The sequence below is a fragment of the Thermobia domestica genome, chromosome 5, assembly GCF_964235325.1.
Source record: "Thermobia domestica chromosome 5, izTheDome1.hap1.1, whole genome shotgun sequence".
Classification (NCBI taxonomy): Eukaryota; Metazoa; Arthropoda; class Insecta; order Zygentoma; family Lepismatidae; genus Thermobia; species Thermobia domestica.
The window spans coordinates 173,279,587-173,299,766 of record NC_137458.1 but is presented as its reverse complement, the minus strand read 5'-3'; the positions used below and the strand labels follow the sequence as shown (position 1 = coordinate 173,299,766).

The 20,180-nt window shown below is 35.6% G+C and overlaps 1 protein-coding gene across 1 annotated transcript; it reads right to left on the bottom strand.

The window, feature by feature from the left end:
* Positions 1-6,762: 6,762 nt before the first annotated feature.
* LOC145686283 (brachyurin-like) lies at positions 6,763-19,922 on the bottom strand. The gene is made up of 7 exons (XM_081759414.1): positions 19,861-19,922; positions 18,100-18,169; positions 13,590-13,737; positions 11,267-11,436; positions 10,196-10,285; positions 7,264-7,400; positions 6,763-6,985 (listed from the first exon to the last, which is right to left on the bottom strand). Exons 1-7 carry the CDS (start codon positions 19,903-19,905, stop codon positions 6,836-6,838), a joined length of 810 nt encoding a protein of 269 aa, XP_081615540.1. The 5' UTR covers positions 19,906-19,922; the 3' UTR covers positions 6,763-6,835.
* Between the last annotated feature and the right edge of the window lie 258 nt (positions 19,923-20,180).

The window sequence follows — 20,180 nt, the reverse complement described above, 5'->3', positions numbered from 1 at the left end:
GGTAGAATTGGACGACCAACTTTGGAACTTAACCCATACTTGTCGTTAATTGTTACTTTACGACTATCAAGGAATAGAATGCTCTGAATGTGCAGTTTCCAATATTTAGCAGAGCTCAAAACTTTGTTCAAATAGTAGCGGATAGTAACAGTGTTTTTCTGGTCAGTGTATTGTACCGTATGGAGTTAATACGGGAAGGATATAATGGTAGAAAAACTAGAAAGAAACCATAAATTATACAAATTAAGAAATATAAGATACTTAAATTTTCTAGAGCTCTCGAAGATAAGCCCAAAAATTAGTGGGAATATGTGTTGTTTATTGACGAATTTAAATTAAACCTGCATCGCTATGATGGTTGAATAATAGCTTTTCGACAAGTAAATACAAAGATAAATTACAGAAACATCCAGCCTACTGTAAAATACGGAGAAGAAAGTGTAATGGTTTGGGTTATATATATGTTCATCAGACGTCGGAGAGTTAGTGTGTCTTGATATGATTATGATAAAACAAATATATATCTTAACGTTCTTACGAGGGAAGGCTGTGATGTCACTCAGAGATAATTGCACCAAATTTGGTGTAGAGGTAGGTAATGGAAATAGAAAAAAGAACGTGTGGAAGCACTCGTTTCGCATGTCTTTGGAATGGGAAATAAAGTGAACCCATATTTCTGGAGAAATATGAACTGCCAATCAGGCATTGATGGGACGGAGCCTCTGCTCGATGTTGCGACCAATGTAGAAAAAGTTAAATAAAGCAGAATGAAAACAGAAAAGATTAGTTGAACAGAAAATGCGCGAATGACTGCCCTCAGTCCCAGTACGCGAATGCCGGGATAATAAATCTATCAACTGCCCATGCCATCACCCATTGGGTATGCATCACTAGTTAACTTAATGAAATTCTATTAAGAAAGTAAAGAAAATATATACAGAAATAATTCATGGGCGTCGCCAGACGTTTTCCAGGGAAGGGGTGGAAATGAAGTTCCTCTATTGCTTTATACTATAACGTGATCTCAGTACGCAAGTATTAAACCTTTGAACCTACCAATATTAACTGATTTAATTTGTATGGGTTTTCGATATCTGCACTTGGCCCCTACCAAAATTAAAGTATTGTGTGTCTGTAAGGAGAATTTAATTTTATACATTCGGGATTAGTGATGTTTAAAATGGGAAAGAATGTGGATGGCCATGACAAAAATAACCGTTTGAATACCTACAGGACTGTTCATTAACACATGCTTAAAATGGAACGAGTGTGGACGACCATTACCAAAATAACCGTTTGAATACATATAAAACTGTTCATTGACACAACAATGTTAACGCAAAGGATAAAGGAACTATTTGAATTTTGTCTACTCACCACTAGTAAGCAGCAAAATGTATTGAACAGAAACAGCCTCGTGACAACAACTTCGTTCAAGACTCTACATATAACTCACGCATGTTTCTCAAACTCTGCACTTCAATAGTGTGAAAACAAATGAACATGAACGTTTAACTCCTGTCGCAGGTTTGAGTTACGTCTTCGACATCGATTTATTTCTGTATATACAGGATGGTCAGGTATCAATGACGGAAAATTATGAACATTGGTGAATGCGGCTTCGTTTGGACGCTAGAGGCATCTAAAATGTTACATTCTGAGGCGTCAGTTTGCAATATCGCGAGAACGAAGAGAAATAGGAATGTGGGGTCAAAATGTATAAAGAAAACCCCATCCGATTAATCAAATTATGCATAAGTGATGGCGAAACAGCGGCGGCGCAGGGGGCGCAAATAAAGTGAATGAAAAACTGAAAAAATTGAAGTTGGTGAAAACATAATTGCTTGAAAGCAATCGGGAGGCAAAGGATACAATTTTAGATGTACTGTATAGTATATATGCGATGACAGAGGGCGCAAAGCTATAGTAGGTGACGCAAGTGGACGTGGTTAGTATCGGGTTGTAAAGTTAGCAATAGGCAGTAGTGAAAGTGTGGGTCATGAGAGTGTTCGCATTGAAGATGCAGAGGACAGCACACAGTACATTCGTAGTGAATGGGACAATTACAGTAACAGCACAAGTGTTTTAGTGCTAAACTCTACAGGCACGGTAGTGACGGTGTGTATGTAAAAGTAGTTTACTTTGTTTCGTGTGAAACATTGTTGATATTGAGAAGCGTGGGACGGGTAAGTGCTCTGAGGAATGCACCACGATGAATAGGGTAGTATACACTAACACCGAAATGGCAAATATGTATTTGATGTACGGCTTAGCGGAAGGTAGTGCGGAAAAAGCACGCAGATTATACGCGGAACGCTACCCAGATCGACAATTTCCAGGACCGGGGATGTTTATTCGCATTCACCAGCCATTGCTGGAAACTGGGTCACCCCTCCCCAACAGAGACATTCCGAAGTGACGACGCGTTCGAACACCTGCACTGGAAGAGAGAATACTCCGGCATGTGACTCAGAACCCGAGTATTAGTACCTGAAGAATAGCAAAGTATGAACACGTTTCGTATCAACTCGTGCTAAACATCTTGCATAGTAATAATCTCCGACCAAACCACGTACAACGAACGCACGCGTTATACGATGGTGTGAAGCCCGACGACAGTTCTGCCGTTAGTTATACCATCACTGCCGTGCATCACCAGCCTTTCTAGACAGGTGTTGTTCTAGCATGAGGTATTATTCACATGGATCACAAATGTCCACAATGACCATAGATGGGCACCCAACAACTCGCATGCAATTATAGAGATGAAGCATCAACAGCATTTCCAATTAAATATATGGGCTGGTATTATTGACAACAACGTTGTGGGACCACACTTCTTCTCACAGCGATTGAACGCAATATCGTATAGCCAGTTTCTGACGCAGGACCTAGCTATTCTGCTTGAAGACATGCCATTGCGGACACATTAGTGTATGTGGTTTATGCGTGATGGTGCCTCTGCCATTCATGTCACTCTATTCATGCATATCTGAACGAAACATTTCCAGTGGATAGGTCGTGGTGGCAGACGAGCATGTCCTCCATGTTTACCTAACCTGAATCGCGTAAGTTGTTTCCTGCGGGGATAGGTGAAAAGTCTCGTGTATACACGGCCCGTGCATGACGTTGAAGATCTTCGCCAGAGTGTATGTACTGCATTTGCCACACTACGGCAAACGCCAGCGATATTGCCACCAATGAGAAAATTCTTACACCATCGTGTAACTGTTTGTCTTGAAGAACAAAGAGAACATATTGAATTGCTGCTGTAGGACGGCATGATGTTGACCACAACTAATACAATGACAATGCCTCTTGTTTTTACAGTACACTAGTCTCATCTTCCACACGTGTTGTACGATCTGCAAGTTCCATCACTAAGAGTATTTAACAGCTTCTTTGCAGCTCTTATGCGTCGCCAGTGTTCCGCAGTATGTGTGCATAATCGGATGGGGTTTTGTTCGATGTATTTTGACCCGACATTTCTATTTCTCTACGTTCTCCCGGTATTGCAAACTACCGTCTCGGTAGGTGAAATTTCAGATGCCTCTAGCGTCTAAACAAAGCCGCATTCATATGACATGTTTTGCTTGTTTTACCTGTAGATTCATCTCCCAAACTTTCTGTCATGATGTAAGTCCATCCTGATATTTTGTTTATTTTCATAATATACTTTTCATTAGGGTAACTAGTGATGCATACCTACTGGACAAGAGATAAAGTAGGTAATGGAAAGGACATTTGATAGATTTAGTATCCCGACATTCGCCTGGTGAGACTGAGGTTAAAACTGCCCAAAGGTGCTCGAAACCCCACCACACAGTACCAAGTATAAACCCATTAAGAACCTTTGGAACGAATTGCAACGTACATTCAATATACATAAGGTGAAAGTAAGTCTGAGAAAAGCATTACATACAGCGTGGAACAATATTTCCCACACTATACCAGAAAATTGTAACAACCACACCGAAATTCTTAAAGAAAGTTATAAATCGTTGGGTATTTGCTATTAAATACTAACTCTATTAACTTGGAGGGATAAAATAAAGCTGAGAACATTTTATGATAGTTTGTTTCATGGTATCTGAATATTTATGTGATGAACAATGTCCACATCTCCATTCATTGTAGTTTTTGCAAAACACAGTTGCCACATTTGCTTTTCCTCCGCCACGTTATTACTGGATTGTTCTGATATTTTCGTCTACGTACAAATATCAAACATAGCACACCTACCTCGTAAATGAATGGGGATAGATAAAAAAAATAAGATTCTCGTTTGTGGATAGATTGAAGGCTAAATTTATGTGACAAACATACTCTTTCCATTCAAAAACATTGTGTGGTATGCAATATGGCGGAATCCAAGATGGCTGCCATTATGTTCACACCCTCCTCAAAGCAGTGTTCGCATCAACACTCCCATATGCAACCTTTTTCTTTCTTCCGTCTACGTGTTTCCTTGCCTGTCCAGATACTTTGGTCTAGTAAATACAAATGTCAAAGGTAGCACCTTGTCTCGCAAACGAATGGAGACAGATTTTTAAAAAATGAGTTCTTATTCTCATTTGCGGAAAATTCTAGCCTAAATTGATGTGCCAAACCTACACCCTATCCATTCAAAAAAATATTGTGTAAAATCAAATATCGCGGAATCGAAAGTATCTGCCATGATGTCCACACCCCCATTCAATGCAGATTTCATATCAATACCCATCTGCGACATTTATTTTCCCTCCGTTTACGCTCATCGTTATTGTTGGTCTGTTGTAATAATTTTACTAATCCCATAATTTTTCTACATATATGTTCTATCACACTAATAAATCAAGTACTGCCCACATAATATTTTTAATCTAATAAACATTTTTATACTTCTGAGATTTTTCAGGCAGGCTTTTTTGACGTAAGGTCCTTTTGTCGCTTGGACTTTTGACCGGACCTTTGTGACTCAGGAGCTATTGTCGCGGAGCTCTTTCGTCACGGGGCTCTTTTGTCAGGTTTTCTTTTTGACACGGGACCGTTTTGACTCGGGCCTTTCTGTTCTCGCTCTTTTGTCCGGGCCCTTCCGACGTGATACCATCTTTGATATGTAGTACTCGATGGACAAACGGTCCAAACAATAGAGATTATTTTTCAAGTGGAGAAATATTTGCGTGCATCAACTGCACAGCTAAAAGCTGTCTTAGTTCTTCACAGGCTAACCCTTTGTCGTCGCCTGCTCGAAATGTTAGGTATAATTGGGTAACATCTGTTCAGGCGTTTATGATATCAACAAAAGTACTGGACCCGACCTAATGGAATTATAGAAGTGAGAAGTGCATTTGCTTATGTAACTAATTCTAGGAATGTTAATCGGTACGTAACAAAATGCGTAGCGTTGCACTGGAAGAATTATGTTGTATCAGCAAAATATGTAAATAACTCCGCTCAAGGTCGAAATTTCATGATTAAACATGCTTGTTATACGGAACTCGCATAAGAAAAGACATAACCAAATACTAAACTAAAGTCTCTAGTGTGACTTGCGTAGCGTATTCGGTAACCCTCTCGCCTTCGGTATGAGCGGTCCCGGGTTCGATTTTCGGTGAAGGCACTCGGTCAAAAATTGTAAAACCCTTTTTCAGACCAACCATCCTGAATGAGGTTTTCCTGGGTTTTCCTCATTCACACCAGAAAAGTGACGGGGCAGTACCTAATTTACAGGTCCCTTCCTTCTTCAATTCTTTCTTCCTTCCGTTTTCCTGGATATTGTGCTCGCAGAGGGATATCATCCCTCCTACGTCACCGGCTAAATGACCATGGATGAAGAAAAAGCGCAGAAATCTAAATCCTAAATCCTGAAAGTCTCTGATTACCATAATACCGTATAAGTAGGGGAAGGATAACAGGGACATGAAGAGCCATAAAATATTGTTTTTATTGGAAGAAGATTTGAAGTTTTATTTTCCTTTGAACACTGAAGTAATATGACGTATGGACCTAAAGGTTAATTTAAGAACCAAACCACATATTTCCTACTAGGAATCGAACCCGGGCTAGGTCAAAGGTTTCATGTCTCATCAATACTATCGCTATATAAGCTGTATTCTAAAGCTTAATGTAAGATCTAACTTAAAACGAAAATAAAAACCTTAGATTTCCATCAAAATATTTTAAGGAGTTAAACCAACATCACTAGGTTACTAGACCTATACGAAACTATCTACCAAAAGATTTGACCTTGATCTTTAGCACTAAAAATAGTCAAAATTCCTAGGGATGCTCCAAAATACCTTTGTTCTGTGAAAAGGAATTGACCTATATATCGCTGCCATACGATCATGTGATACAATAAAACTTCATCTCAGAACGTAACTGAAGACCACCTGACAAATCTATTGATTAAGTATTTTTTCGCCAGATTCTTTTTGCTCATGGTAGGAAATTGTGATTTTTAATGCTGGCTACTTTTAGGTAAAAAGTGTAAAATTTCTCAAACTCTCCAGACAAATGTTACAGCTCTTTTCAAATGATTTCCTTTATCTTAACAACAATGTTTCTACCCGAGAACCAATAAGGTGACAGAAAATGATTTTTTATAATTTCTATCCGATAGCTTTCTCTCCTAGAAAATATCATAACTTGCTGCGTAGTCACAGAAAATCCTGTCATGATCTCTCCTACCACCTCAAATATAGTTGATATTTACACAAACTCATTGTATGCTATAATATTTATTACACTGTATACGCATATTAGAGAAATTCTAAACAATTAAGTTTTGAATAAGTTTATGTATTTATTTTGAGTTATTTTACAAGTGGTGTTAAAGAATATTTGAAGTCTATTAGACTCCAGCGGTCTGGGAGATCCAGTTTCTGTAGTAGCCAACTCTGGTATAAACAGATGGGTATCCACTGGCGCATCCTCTGCTACTTCCAAAGGAGACGATTCCAACTTGGGTGCTTCCACGCACCATTGGACCACCACTGTCACCCTAAAAAGTTCAAATTAATACATAAATTACTAAAGCTTGTAATTAAATGGTTCAAAAAAGAACACTTCTTCTGAAATGAAACTGAAAATCACATTGATTTAAATGTAACTGAGCTACTTGGCTTCTAGTGTTTGATCTGCAATTTGATTTATAAGCTATCTTCAAGAGTTTATATCTTCTTTCAGGCTAACGTAAGATTGTATTATACAAATAACCATTATTTTTCCGTTTCACAGTATGAATGTTTGTAACACGTTAAAAATATGCTGCATACTTACGTTGCAGGAGCTTCCGTAGTAGCCGTCAGCGCAGATCTTTCCGCTGTTGATGGAGCTTCCGTAGTATTGTGAACATTCAGAGTTACTGATAATTGGCAGTTGAACATATCTCAGATCAGAGCTGATTCCACTTGCACCTATAATCAGAGAGAATTCGATTAAACTTAACTTATAACATAACTTTATATATATTACCAAACTATATAATTATTAATTTATTTTATTTAATCGGGAGTCTCACGCCAGCAAAATAAAATTGTAGGAAATACATCCATGATGTGAGTATATACTGGTGTCCGAAACCTAAGGGCAAAAATATGATCTCCATGCTGAGTTGCTCACAAGATTTGTAAAGATTGTTTATTGTATGAGATTCTATTACTGTCCTCAACTGCTGGATGGGCTTTGATGCATCTGGACATATTCGTGGAGATCATAGTTTATGGAAAGAACAGACGAGTCTATTCTATATCGTTCAAATAGTTCATTCGCTTGCCGTGTTCGATGTGGTCCCTCATTTTCATCCATAAATGAGAAGTGTTGTGAATAATATCATGACTATGCATGTTAACATGTTTTTGACTGACACACATTATCTCGTCCTTTTGATTCAACTGCTTTGCGGTAGGGTAATAAACATATTCGGTGCTAAGGTTCCGCCGACGCGATATCATGCAACGTTATGGAGACTTTTGGTATTATCTTTCCTGGCTTTAATTTGTTTCTCTTGATTCCGCAATATTTTATGTTACTTTATTTACCCCGCCTTAAATTTTGCACATCAGTGCATTTTTCTTAAATATTACTAATATCGCCATTTCTGTATTTTTTTAGGGATATCGAGTTTTATAATAAAACATGAAAAAGGAACAAAATTAACACAGGATAAACCACTAAGAAAATGTCAGGTCTTGTAAGTAGTAGGTGGTGTTATAGATTTTTAAATATCAATAATTAGGGTAGGTTAAATAATAAATATTGCACTATTGATTTTCTCTGTTATGATTAGGGAACTTATCAAGTCACCAAATATGTGAAACAGTGTAACGTATGGCGGTCAGCAGCATCAGATATTGTGAAATATATGTCTGAATATCAACACATAGACGAAAGTATTCTATAATACTAGAAGTAGATGTTGGGATGGCCTTACTCTGTGTGGTCTCTCCTCATCATTTGCAAGCATGCTACAGTTCATGTCATTATTTTTTTTTTCGGAGAAGGAAAGGTTAATCCATTCAGAGATGCTTAGGTTTGACAAGCGATATGTATCTCACAAGCTGCAGGGAGGTCTGTAGTTAATGTAAAAACAATGATTCTAGGGTTTTCGTAATCTTAGAACCAGGTAACGATAATGTGTCAAGGTCCTGACGAAACTGACTTATACAGAGAACCAATATTTTCGATTTATACAATTGCAAAATGATGCTAAAGACGGATTCTTGTCTTACGATCTTTCGGCAGTGTATAATATCATCCAGGTGTAGTTTGATGTGGCTAAATCTTTGGGTCATATACTCGTACACTAAATGAACTATCGGAAGCCAGACTGAATTAACTATACTTTAATGCTGAGGGCAACTGATTTCTATGGAAAAAGTGGCAACTTGATACGAGCTGCTGCTAGAACAAAACATGATATACCAAATTAGTTTGCTTTTGTTATTTTGTGTCCAAGGAAAACAGGAATACAACCAGCGCTTAATGATACCATTATACTTTGCTGTTTGAAACCAAGCTGCACTACCTACATTTTCACCAATTTCTCAGTGTTGACAGAAAATCGTTTGAGTTTCGCTCACATCACATCAAAATTTATGTCACCACAAAGTGTAGAAATTGACGCAACAGACACTTGCAACAGAATTTTCAATGACAACAATTCTTGTCAGTGGTTACTGTTTCTATAAATTCTAATTCCCACAACAAGAAAAAGGGCTACTTACCTCCAGATTCAGACAGCATAAATATGCCGTCACAACTACTTAAGGGAATATTTGTTCCTAGTGTTGAATACTACAAAAATATTATTTGAGTTCTAGAGGTAGATTAGTGTTGCTGAACACGGTGAAACTATCGTAGTACTCAAAACATCACAGTTTATACTGATTTCTAATCATCTTCCAAATTAACCGTAATGCTAGTACACCTTTAATGAACGCAACTTCAGGAAATGCGAATAGAAAAGGTTTTGTTGAAATGTGCTGAGTTCAATTGTCAGATGAACATATATTCTTCTTCCTTGGCTAATTTTCCCTACTCGTGGTTGTTGTAACTTTGAGAAGTACATTTGAACAAAGAATAAACTACTTTAATATGTCCAAATTGAACAAATTGATTAAAATCTTAGACCTAACTTCAGTTTTTATTTAGCACTCTTAATTACGTGTCATGTGTAAGTCGAGATTAGATTCATATCTGTGTATCACAACAAAGAATATCCAAGCAATTACGCAACAAAATATGAATAATACATTTTTATCAATGAACTATGACTTCTGTTATGAGCTGGAAATGATTTTAAAGAAAATTATGAGAATAAAATGTGACAGGTATATTTGTTAATGCTAAATAAAATAGGGAAGATTATAACCCTCAAAATACTGAATTAACTCCACAAGGAACGAATGTAATGTGTTATAAACTGATTTATAGCTATAATGTTTAAAAATATTTTTAAAATGTATGCCTGTTGAGAACATATTAAGATATTGTTGTTGAATAGTGACCACTTATCTAATAAATTGTTTTTGAATAGACTTTAATATGAATATGTTTTTGACTATTATTGGAAATAGCATTACACCTTAATAGTTCATATATTTCCAAAATTTGTTTATATCTCACTATTAAGGTTGAATAAATGTATTAAAAATTCCAATATAAATTAACGTTATGTAATTATTCCAATATAATTATCATGAATACTTACTATCAGAGGTCTTTCCCCATCCACTGACGGTGACGGTAGCACCTTCGAGATTGCTAACGGAGTTTTCGAGGGCAATCGGTTGAATGTAATCTGTAGTTAATAGAATAAAGTTGAATTAAGCCATTTTATACATATATTTTATAATTGGTAAGCAAAAACAGCAGCTCTAGACATAAGAAATACGAATGTTCTTGTCCTCACTTAGAAATTCAAATCTAAATTTAATATAAAATAATTACATTTCATATATTTTAAAATAATTAGAAATTTTGGGTGTTTCACATTGAAAAATGCTTCTGTAAAATATCATAAAATAAGTTCTAATTTTGTTGAATTTGTCATCAAAGAAAGCTAATTAGCTATACACTACACTAGGATGACAGACTACATTTACATATTTTTCGAGTATTTTTTAAATGACTAAACATACAATAATAGTAGCAAGAGATGGGTTAGTACAAGTACAAGGAAAGATCACTAACTACAGGTACAAGTACAAGTACAAGTACAAGTACAAGGTAAGATCATTGGGCTAACATTTCTTTCTGTTATTGAAATTTTTACTATGTTATTGTTAGACATCAAGTTAGAAATTAACTATCTCTTGTTTTCCTGAGCCCTTTATTTACAATTGCAAGTAAAGCGACGTTTATCATACGATCACCCTACATTAAAGTTTAGAATTTTCCTACTAACAGAAGAAAAATTTATAAATGCCAAGAATTAATATTTGCTTTTTTTTAGAAGTATGCTATTTACCCTTGTCATATGTAATTACTAAATAGAAATTTTAGCATGTATTTAGAAATTACATATGGCTAGGATAAATAGCATAGTTTTAAAAAAGTAAATTTCCGATTCTAAAAATTCTGATTTAATACAATGTAATTAGTAATTCATTTGATAATATCTTCACTGTAAATTTTAACCTTTATAAAACTTTAAAAAAATGATACTGTGGGGTCGTATTCTGATTCGTGTTCTTTATTTGAAAGACATATATTTCTTCTTAATTTTTTTAACAGAAGATAAGGGAAACAGACGTCACTGAATATAAAGAGTATTACTTACTGTTAAAGCTGACGGCCTGAGAGAGTTCTACGACAGCGATGTCATTATTGATGGTGTTAGGGTTATATTGTTCGTGAACTGCAGCAGCATCAGCAGCAATGATTTGTCTTCCTGCCTCACTTGGAGCGTTGATATTTTGGGCTCCCAAGTATACTTCGATGGATGAAGCACTAATAATACGAAAGAAAATTAAGTTTAATTATATCTCGTAGCATATGATCAGGTTGTTTTCAATTAGTAAACTTTCAGAAATTAAAGTAAAACTTAATTTGACGCTCCAAACTCCTAACTTTGTTTAGATCTGAAAGTGGCAGTATTCTCAAAGTTCAAAATCAAATCCATTATTTTCCACAAACCTGTAAGAACTTCTTTCTGAATGTAATCAAGCGTTTGATTTAATTCATGATGAAACAAAATTGTGTGTTCATAACCTTGAAATACTGTTGCTCCCAATAATTCTAATAGTGGTTACACTTTTAATTGTACGTTTGATCTAGGAGCTCTGCCGTGTTGCAACCTATGAACTTTGATGGCTTCTTGTAGCAAAAAATCTATTTTTGTCAAGAACTTAACCTTTGATATTAATGTTATATTTTGAAATTAAATTTAATGCAAAATGTATTTCATACAACAGATTACTGCGTTGTGTTAGAATTAATGTCAATATTTCGAGAATGAAGACACGAAGTTATTTATAAAACTAAATTTGAACGACATAGTGCCAAATTTCACCTAGAAACACTCACCCACAATGAGAGAGTAATTTATCTATTAAATCACTAGTAAATACTACACAGGTTCACACCACAAAGGTATTGAAGATGTCTGCAGTTTGTCTGCCTGAGCTTCAGGCACTCAGTTTTCGAGTTAGTTAATTTTATTTGTGAGGAAAGAGTCATCCACGATAAGTATATTTTAATTATCGAAAGAGCAAAATAGTATGTAATGCAGTAGTACAAATACTAATGAAATCTTCGTAACACTTAGCAATGCCATATCATAGTTATTTATGTACACTAAACTTCAATCTAAATTATTTGCTATATATACACACACAAATACTTATCAATTTAATGGAAACACCCAGAGTTCGAAATACATCACATATTCGTTTTGGCAACAGTCAGGCAGCGATCATACCGCCGGCCTTGGTGGTGGTCTCTTCGAGTAACTCTAAACTACGTGCTAAGCAGTACAACAACAATGTGCTATAAGCTGAAGAGGCAGCGACAGTGGAAAATTGGTAATATCACAATGCGAGCAAAGTGTTGCGTTCGAGTTTCTGATGCAAGTGTGAAGAAAGGGACAAGTGTGCTCAGTGAATGGCGAAAGATAATGTCCAAGGTTATGGCATCCTACAAAACTCCCTCGAAAATCACATCATCTAAAAGGATCAGTGATCGGAAGAAAATCCCCAGTGACACGTCATGAGAGCATTAAATACTAATTGTCGCTCCAAATCTTTGTGCGACTTCCGTGCAACTGATAATATGGCGCAAACAGCACCACCCACAGTTTATCACATTCCTTGCACATACAGGGTCGCGTGGCATGGTCGAAACCTACGATAAGAAATCATCACGCTTTTTCACGACACCAATGGTGCCACCAGCATAGAACATGAATCATAATGTCTAGAAACATGCAGTATGGTCGGAAGAATTATCGCTCCTTATTTCAAACTAATGGTAGTGCTTAAATGTGGCGGACCCCAAAGAATCGAAAGATGAGCAGTGACTCTTCCCAATAGTGAGGCATGACGGCGGCTTGGTGAATCTATGGATAACAATATACATGCTTTCAGTGGGTCCTGTGTGGATTCCTACCGGTGAAGTCACTGCCTATGATCATGCCGACATTTTAACGCACTATGATACATATGTTGTTCCCAAGCAGTGAATTCAAATTCCAGGATGTTAATGTATCCATTCAGAGAGTTGTATATGTAGCGTTGAGGTTTGAAGAAAAACAGGATGATATTGAACACCTTCTATGGTCTGCCCAATCCACGCTATCGAACATAACTGAACAATTGGAATATGCTTGGAGTCAGAAATCCGGCACAGATTTCCGTTTTCATCATGTATCACGGAACTGAGTGATGAACTTCATCCATATTCCATTTTTTAACGTTCACTATCTTTATGACTCGATACTATCAGAGCTCATCTGTTGGAGATAGGTGATCCAAAATCATATTAATCTGTTAAGTAAGCTATACTTTCTCAGGTGTTTCAATTAAATTGAAATGGTTTCTAGTAAAAAATAATTTATATTCAAAATGTTAGGAACAAATTAAAGATTGTGTTGAGCATGTACTTACCCCTCAGCACAGTGAGCAGCTGTGAGGATGATTCTACTGGAGATGACGGATCCACCACAGAAAGTATTTCCATTGATGATCAAAGCAACTTGGTAAGGGAATTGGCCGTGGGAGGCAACGTTGCCATTGATAATTCTACTATTCAATTCTGAAATTTGACAATGATAGATTCATAATAACTATTTTTAGAAAGTGCTGGTGTTTTCCCTAGTTGTATGGTGTTAATAACAGTTGTGAAGAATTCCGTTCTACTCTAGGTTCTCAAAATAGTAATCACCTAATAAAGAGCGACAATCTTTAAAGTGTGAAGGAAGATTTAAAAATATTCTACTGATGTTATCACACTAGAAACAACTAAGAAGTATTTTTGCACCATTTATCCCTCATGATACATGTTATAGTATATATAGTTTTTAAGTAATATTTTCTTTTATTATATTTGCATTTTCCTGAGTCATTTCCATAGAAATTACATTCTAAAACTAATCAGAATCAATTTGTTTGATATGTACTAACTTCGATGCTAAGGTTTAATTTACCCTGAGTTGAAACCTGTACATTAACCATGATCCTGCAACGTCTTATTTAGTCGAAACAGAAACTTATTACGAAAGTTACTGTGAATTACATATGTACACATAATTGTATTTTAATTCTTTTTCGACAGATGTGAGCTCCCTCGATGTGTATTTTATTAGGGAATCCGACGTTTTAGACTTGTTATATTTTGAGTATTTGATGAAGTTATAATTGTAAGTTTGTATGCTATTTTACTTTTTATTTAAACAGAGTCCTGAAGATTACCGGGAACTAGCCTTAAACCTGTCATTTATGAGTCATGAGGTGCAGGAGGAGACAAGGACATATACATCTTTGGAGATTTATGCTTCATTAACTTCCTTTATTGTCTATAGGTTTGCACGTTGCAACTGAGAAGCGCTCACACCTAAATTATTATATTTCAACTTATTAACTATCTATTAGTAATACAAAATTAACCTCTCATTTCTTTTTAAAATATAGGGACCAGCTTACTGCAAAACAATGAAAAGAGTTTAGTTTTATCGAAAGCGTTTCAGATAGAGGGAAGCTCGTACCATGTGAGTTTCCTTTTGTTTAAACTATTGACGTTACTAGCGCATGAAATTCGTTTCTGAATACAGGTATCAATAATAATGTATTTCCCACTCGCTTAGTAAAGCATGCCGCTTGTAACCAGAAAACACATTTCTGAATACCGTTGAAAATGTTTATGATCGTATACTTAAGTTTGTGCCTTCAATGTTGAGTGAATTCGTGATTTTGGATTTTATTAGTTACTGTGTTATATACTTCCAAATATTAAAGTTGGTAATACCTAAGGAGAAGGACTACTTAGCAAAGCACCACAACATTCAGTTTGCTCTTATGCTCAGTGTTTAAAACTGAAAAACGCACACATTTACTTAGCATTCAAAACATTCAACAGTAAGTACAACCTCGTCTGATATAGCCTTTAAAAAATAAGTACAAGTACTTTCTTAATGTTAAGTTCTTTCCTAAGCAATCCATCTTTCAAGTACTCTCATACGTAATATTTGGAAGTGAGTAACTCAGGAACTAATAGAAATTAAAGATCACGCACTCAAATCTGACATTCAAGATTTAAATATATAGACCTGAGTAAAAATGTTGAACTATAGTTTTCCTGTTATTACACAGAAATAACATCAACAAAACATGAAATAAATTACATGTCAGGGGAAAATTCTGGCTTATGCTCAATGATACTGAGTAGATACAAGTTACTATCTTTGTTCGACCGAAAATATTACAAATTTTTCATCATCGTAATTCTAAAACAAATATGCTATTTCTCTGGTTCATTTTGCTCGCCGGATTCCGACACAATTGTCTTTTTTATTGGAATCATTATCAAACATTAACTGTTTCAACCTATCCACCATTGTCCTGTTTTGCAGGAATTCACATTTTACTCGCTGATTTTAAATTTACTTGATCAAAATTAACTAAATAAATTTTATGCCTGGAGTTCTCGATTTGCTCGGAGTAATCGCGCCAAGAAACACGATTGTCCTAGTCTCGATTAAGTACTTACTTACTCCAGAGTACGAGCTAAAGTCTATTGTGGAGAGACTCGTTCTATGGGTATTAAATTCCATTCTACTATCGTAGTACTAAATCTGAGAGGAATTCGATTATGCGTATTATTTTGTACTCTATTTCCCTTCTTTTCTCTTCCCTCGTTTTTCATTGTGTCCTTTTCTCTTCTGCGTTTGACAAAAATTTCAAGGGGAGAGATATATCCTCCCGCCACTACTTGACTACGTCTTTGAGCACGTTCCTCGGTGAGCACAATATCCAGGGAAGGAAGAAAGAAATGGACAAGGAAGCAAGCAGCCTGAGATTTGTATGCTAAATATCATCTCGGAATTTGCCTGCTGTGAATGAGGAACACCCAGAAAATATTATCCAGGGTGGCTGGCCTAATAAAGCATGTCACATTTTTCGACAGAGTATTTTGTGCAATTGGGAAACAGCATTCTGTTATTACTGAAAATTTACATTATCCATGACTATTTATTAAAATAAAAAGACGATATTTTAAATATACAGATACTTATCAATTTAATGGAAACGTATATAAAAGTGCAACGTCTACATTACTATAGGCTCGGGTTGCCTTCACCTTCAGGACAGCTCTGAATCGACCTGGATTGGGCCATAGAAGTGAATTGTAGCAAGTGGAATATTTCACCATTCCATGTGCAGTACCTGTCTCTGTTATGTGAGAAAGGATGGAGGAGATGGAGGGTGAAACCTATCCTGGATTCGTGTCTCCAAAAAGGGACTCATTATGTTCAATTATCCGAATGTCCGGGAAATGGACTGCCAGGAAAATTTTCAACTGCATCCTGTTTTTCTTCAAGCTACGTCGAAACAGCTCTGGTTGTGTGAATGGGCGCATTTCAATATTTAAATATGGTGTCATTGCTTTGAAACAAGTCTGAATTTTAGTATGCATATACTGTACATAATCCCCTAAAATGGAGGCATAATCACACTAGTGACGTGAATAGTAAACGTCAGCAAAGAACGCACTGTACTCCAGGATGTAGCGGTAGACAACAATAATGAGCCCCCGTTATATTATATTTAATGGTTGGGTGGAGACACTGCGGATTATTCGCTTCTCTGGGCGTCCACCGTGGTTTGAAATAAGATGGTTGATGACACATCGGCCATATCACGTTTTACAGTCACAAGCAATCCATATTGGACGTCCGTGGCACGATTAGCGTCTGCTAAAGCTTTGTAGTCCGTTATCAGCGCTAAAGTCACCCAACGGACCAAACGGACTCCACCTAAAACCACCACAGTCACATAACGGTCTGAATGATATTCCGCATTAATGTTCGGAATCGACAAACAATTGTTCTCTTTTCAAATCAGAGAGGTTGCTCAGTTATTACTATTATTGTCTGCTTAATTCACTGCACACAACCGTTATACTGTTCGTTACGTAGTACGGAATTTATCCCATCCTTCATCAGAAACAGCTCGGCGCTACGGTTACCGGTTGAGCATAGGTAATCCAGACATCTGACGTTTTCTAACTCCACCTATATACATTAAGTTGATAAATAGTTATAGCTCGAGAGCAGAAATTGCAGTAAGTTATAACCTAACCCTACACTATACGGAAACCTGCTTACTACATTTGACATGAAAGATCATTTCCAGCCTTCCACAATTATCTGTGACTGTATATTTGGCATTAATTCTAATGACCCAGGAATCAAGTCAATTTTGTGGGACTATATACCTAAGTTTTAGCTAATATTAATCTCACTCTACACTTACTTTTAAAAAATAATTATGTGTTGAAGCCTTACAAGCAATAACCCTAAGGCAGAAATGTGAAAGCGAATCTTCTAAGTAACTTGTTCCTTTCTTCTTTGTGTAAAATTTGTCCGTATATGTCAATAATACAGTCTATCTTTCAGAACTAAAGAAAATTGAATACAAAGTATATAATTAGGGTAAACTCAGTACTTTCCGATCCTTTATGTACATAAATTGCAGGTATAATTAGTTGCATGAACCCTGAAGAAAACAAATTCTTTCCTCCATTAACCTCTTTTATGAAGACCTTGTTTTCAATAGTTACTCTCAGGGTCTTTTTTCTAATCTGGACGATGACAGGACGATGCCGACTATAAATCAGACTGACTCCACAAACACTTTCTGAGGACACACAAGTCGTGATTAAACACGATATAGATACTCTCTCCGATTTAGCATCATGCTCGTAGTGCATCGAAACACGTGGTAATCGCTGAGGCTTTGTCTGCAGTTATTTCTAAGTAAATTGCTCCAGAGTATCTTGTTAAATTACCTCAAAATATTTTGGTGTTAAAAAAGTAATTAGATTAGATTTTACGTTATATGTTTGAGTAAGGTTAAGAAACATACGGAAACTATCTAGTTACTAAATTATTTTGCTTACTTGGCAAGGGAGCAGTATCCAAGACTGGGAGAGTCTTTCGCACTGGAATCAATGCTTTTTGTGGCAGGGCCTGGAAAGTATACAATAAACTTTAAACTTGAAGAAAGACCTAAAACATTTTATTTTGTAATTTTAATAATTACGAACATTATATATGGAATACGGAAAGGTAATAATTTCATTTCTGTGTATTTCAATTAAAAGAACAGTTTGATTTATCAATCTTTAACTGCTCAATTGCGTTTCATGTTAAAATTTTCAATAGTCTATCCTACTGAAATACAAACATAATCATTTTTAGTTATCCAGATTTCGAACCTAGAAATGACTTATTAAATATCCAGGAGAATTGTAGAATAAATTGTGTTTCTTTCTCTTCTATTTGATCTCTTTCCTTTTTTTTCTCATATAGCCTCGCTGCTGAACGGGACGTTAAACTCAGACTCTTTCCTTTTTCACTTTCAAGATTTTGTGATAATCATAACTCAATCGTATTTAACCCAATTGATAGAAATCCAATCGCTAGAAAAACAAAGATTGTCGAAACAAGTTAACATAAGCGTTCTTACGTAATGTATTAATATCTGTGTAATGTTTTCTGATCTTATATGAAGCTTTCTCAACTTACTTTGATATGATAAAATTGAAATTTGAAACGACGTTACCTTCTTTACGAGCTCGATCACTGACTTAACCACTTATTTTATAATCAATAACTAAATTAAAATGTGAGAGTTTGACCAAGTATTATCTTGATGCGAAAATGCGGTAACTTTATCCCAGAAATTGACGTTAATAAATTAAATATTAAATTAATCATGTATCAGGGGTATTCTAACCTCAACGGAATCAAATATAATTAAAACAATTGTAAGAAATTGAGATATTCAAATTGTTCAGTACGCTTCAGTACATGGAGGAGTTTGCACTGCTCTTTTTTGAATTATAATACCTAGAAGTGGATTAAAACTTTTAAGCTCTGAAAGAAGTTCAGATAGGTTAGGCTAGCTTAGGACGTCCAAAATTACAGAATGTATATTTGATTCACTTGTGCACTGAACGCCTAGGGTGTAAAGAAAAAGTAAACAACCAAAAGATAAACATAAATTACTCAAATATCCTAACTGCACTACTTTTTAAAAATCATTATTAGAAAATACTTACACAAATATACTTGAAAACGAATGTGTTAATTACAACTGAGCTATTTCGTGGAGGGTTGTAGCTCTCCCTAAAAAATTGGCGTAGGAGCTGAGGCCTCAGGCTTCCCCCTGAGTTCAAACCATGCTTACAGTGTAAATAAGATAGAGCGTACGTATAACTTAAGATACAAATTTTGAAAAGAAATTGAATGTGATCTCAGTGTTGAATGTTAATATTTCGTTGTTTCGAAGAGTAACATAATATCAAAATATAGTAATGTGTTTTAGACACAGATAAGTAATGAAAGAAACCGAAATTATATTCCAAAAATTGTTTAGAAGGTAAACATTTTCTTTTTGGAAGTGTATTAAACTACTGTGAAATTCTCAGGAAACAAAAGCAAAATTGTTTACACAAATATGAACTAAAATGCTTTGTTATGGAACCAGGGGTTATTTCGGGAGGGCACAGGCCGATTCCTCTCTAAATTTGAGAAACAATACATTGTGTACTAATAAACTAACAATAATAGTGAAATTAAATACTTTTAATAAAAGCAAGGAGTAAAAAAATTAAAAAAGGCTTTTCACTAATAAAGTGAGAATAATTCAGACATACCTGGGCCACTGCAAGGGCGATAGCAACGATGAGAAAGACCTTCATTTTAGAATGATACGATGGATCATAAAATGTGCCAGCAACTATCAAAATGTTTTAATTTATACCATTTTCTTTGTTACGTAAATTTCCTTTATCTATTATTTTAAAACCAGAAAATCCCAAAGTAAAACTCACGTGCTTTTGCACTATTATCGGAATTTCTTATCTGCAAGTCTCTTTAGTAAGTTAATCTTGTGGAAATTATTCCTTTATTGTATTTATATTGGAAAATACACTACATAATATGTAGATAATATTAAGTTAACTTTCATAAAACA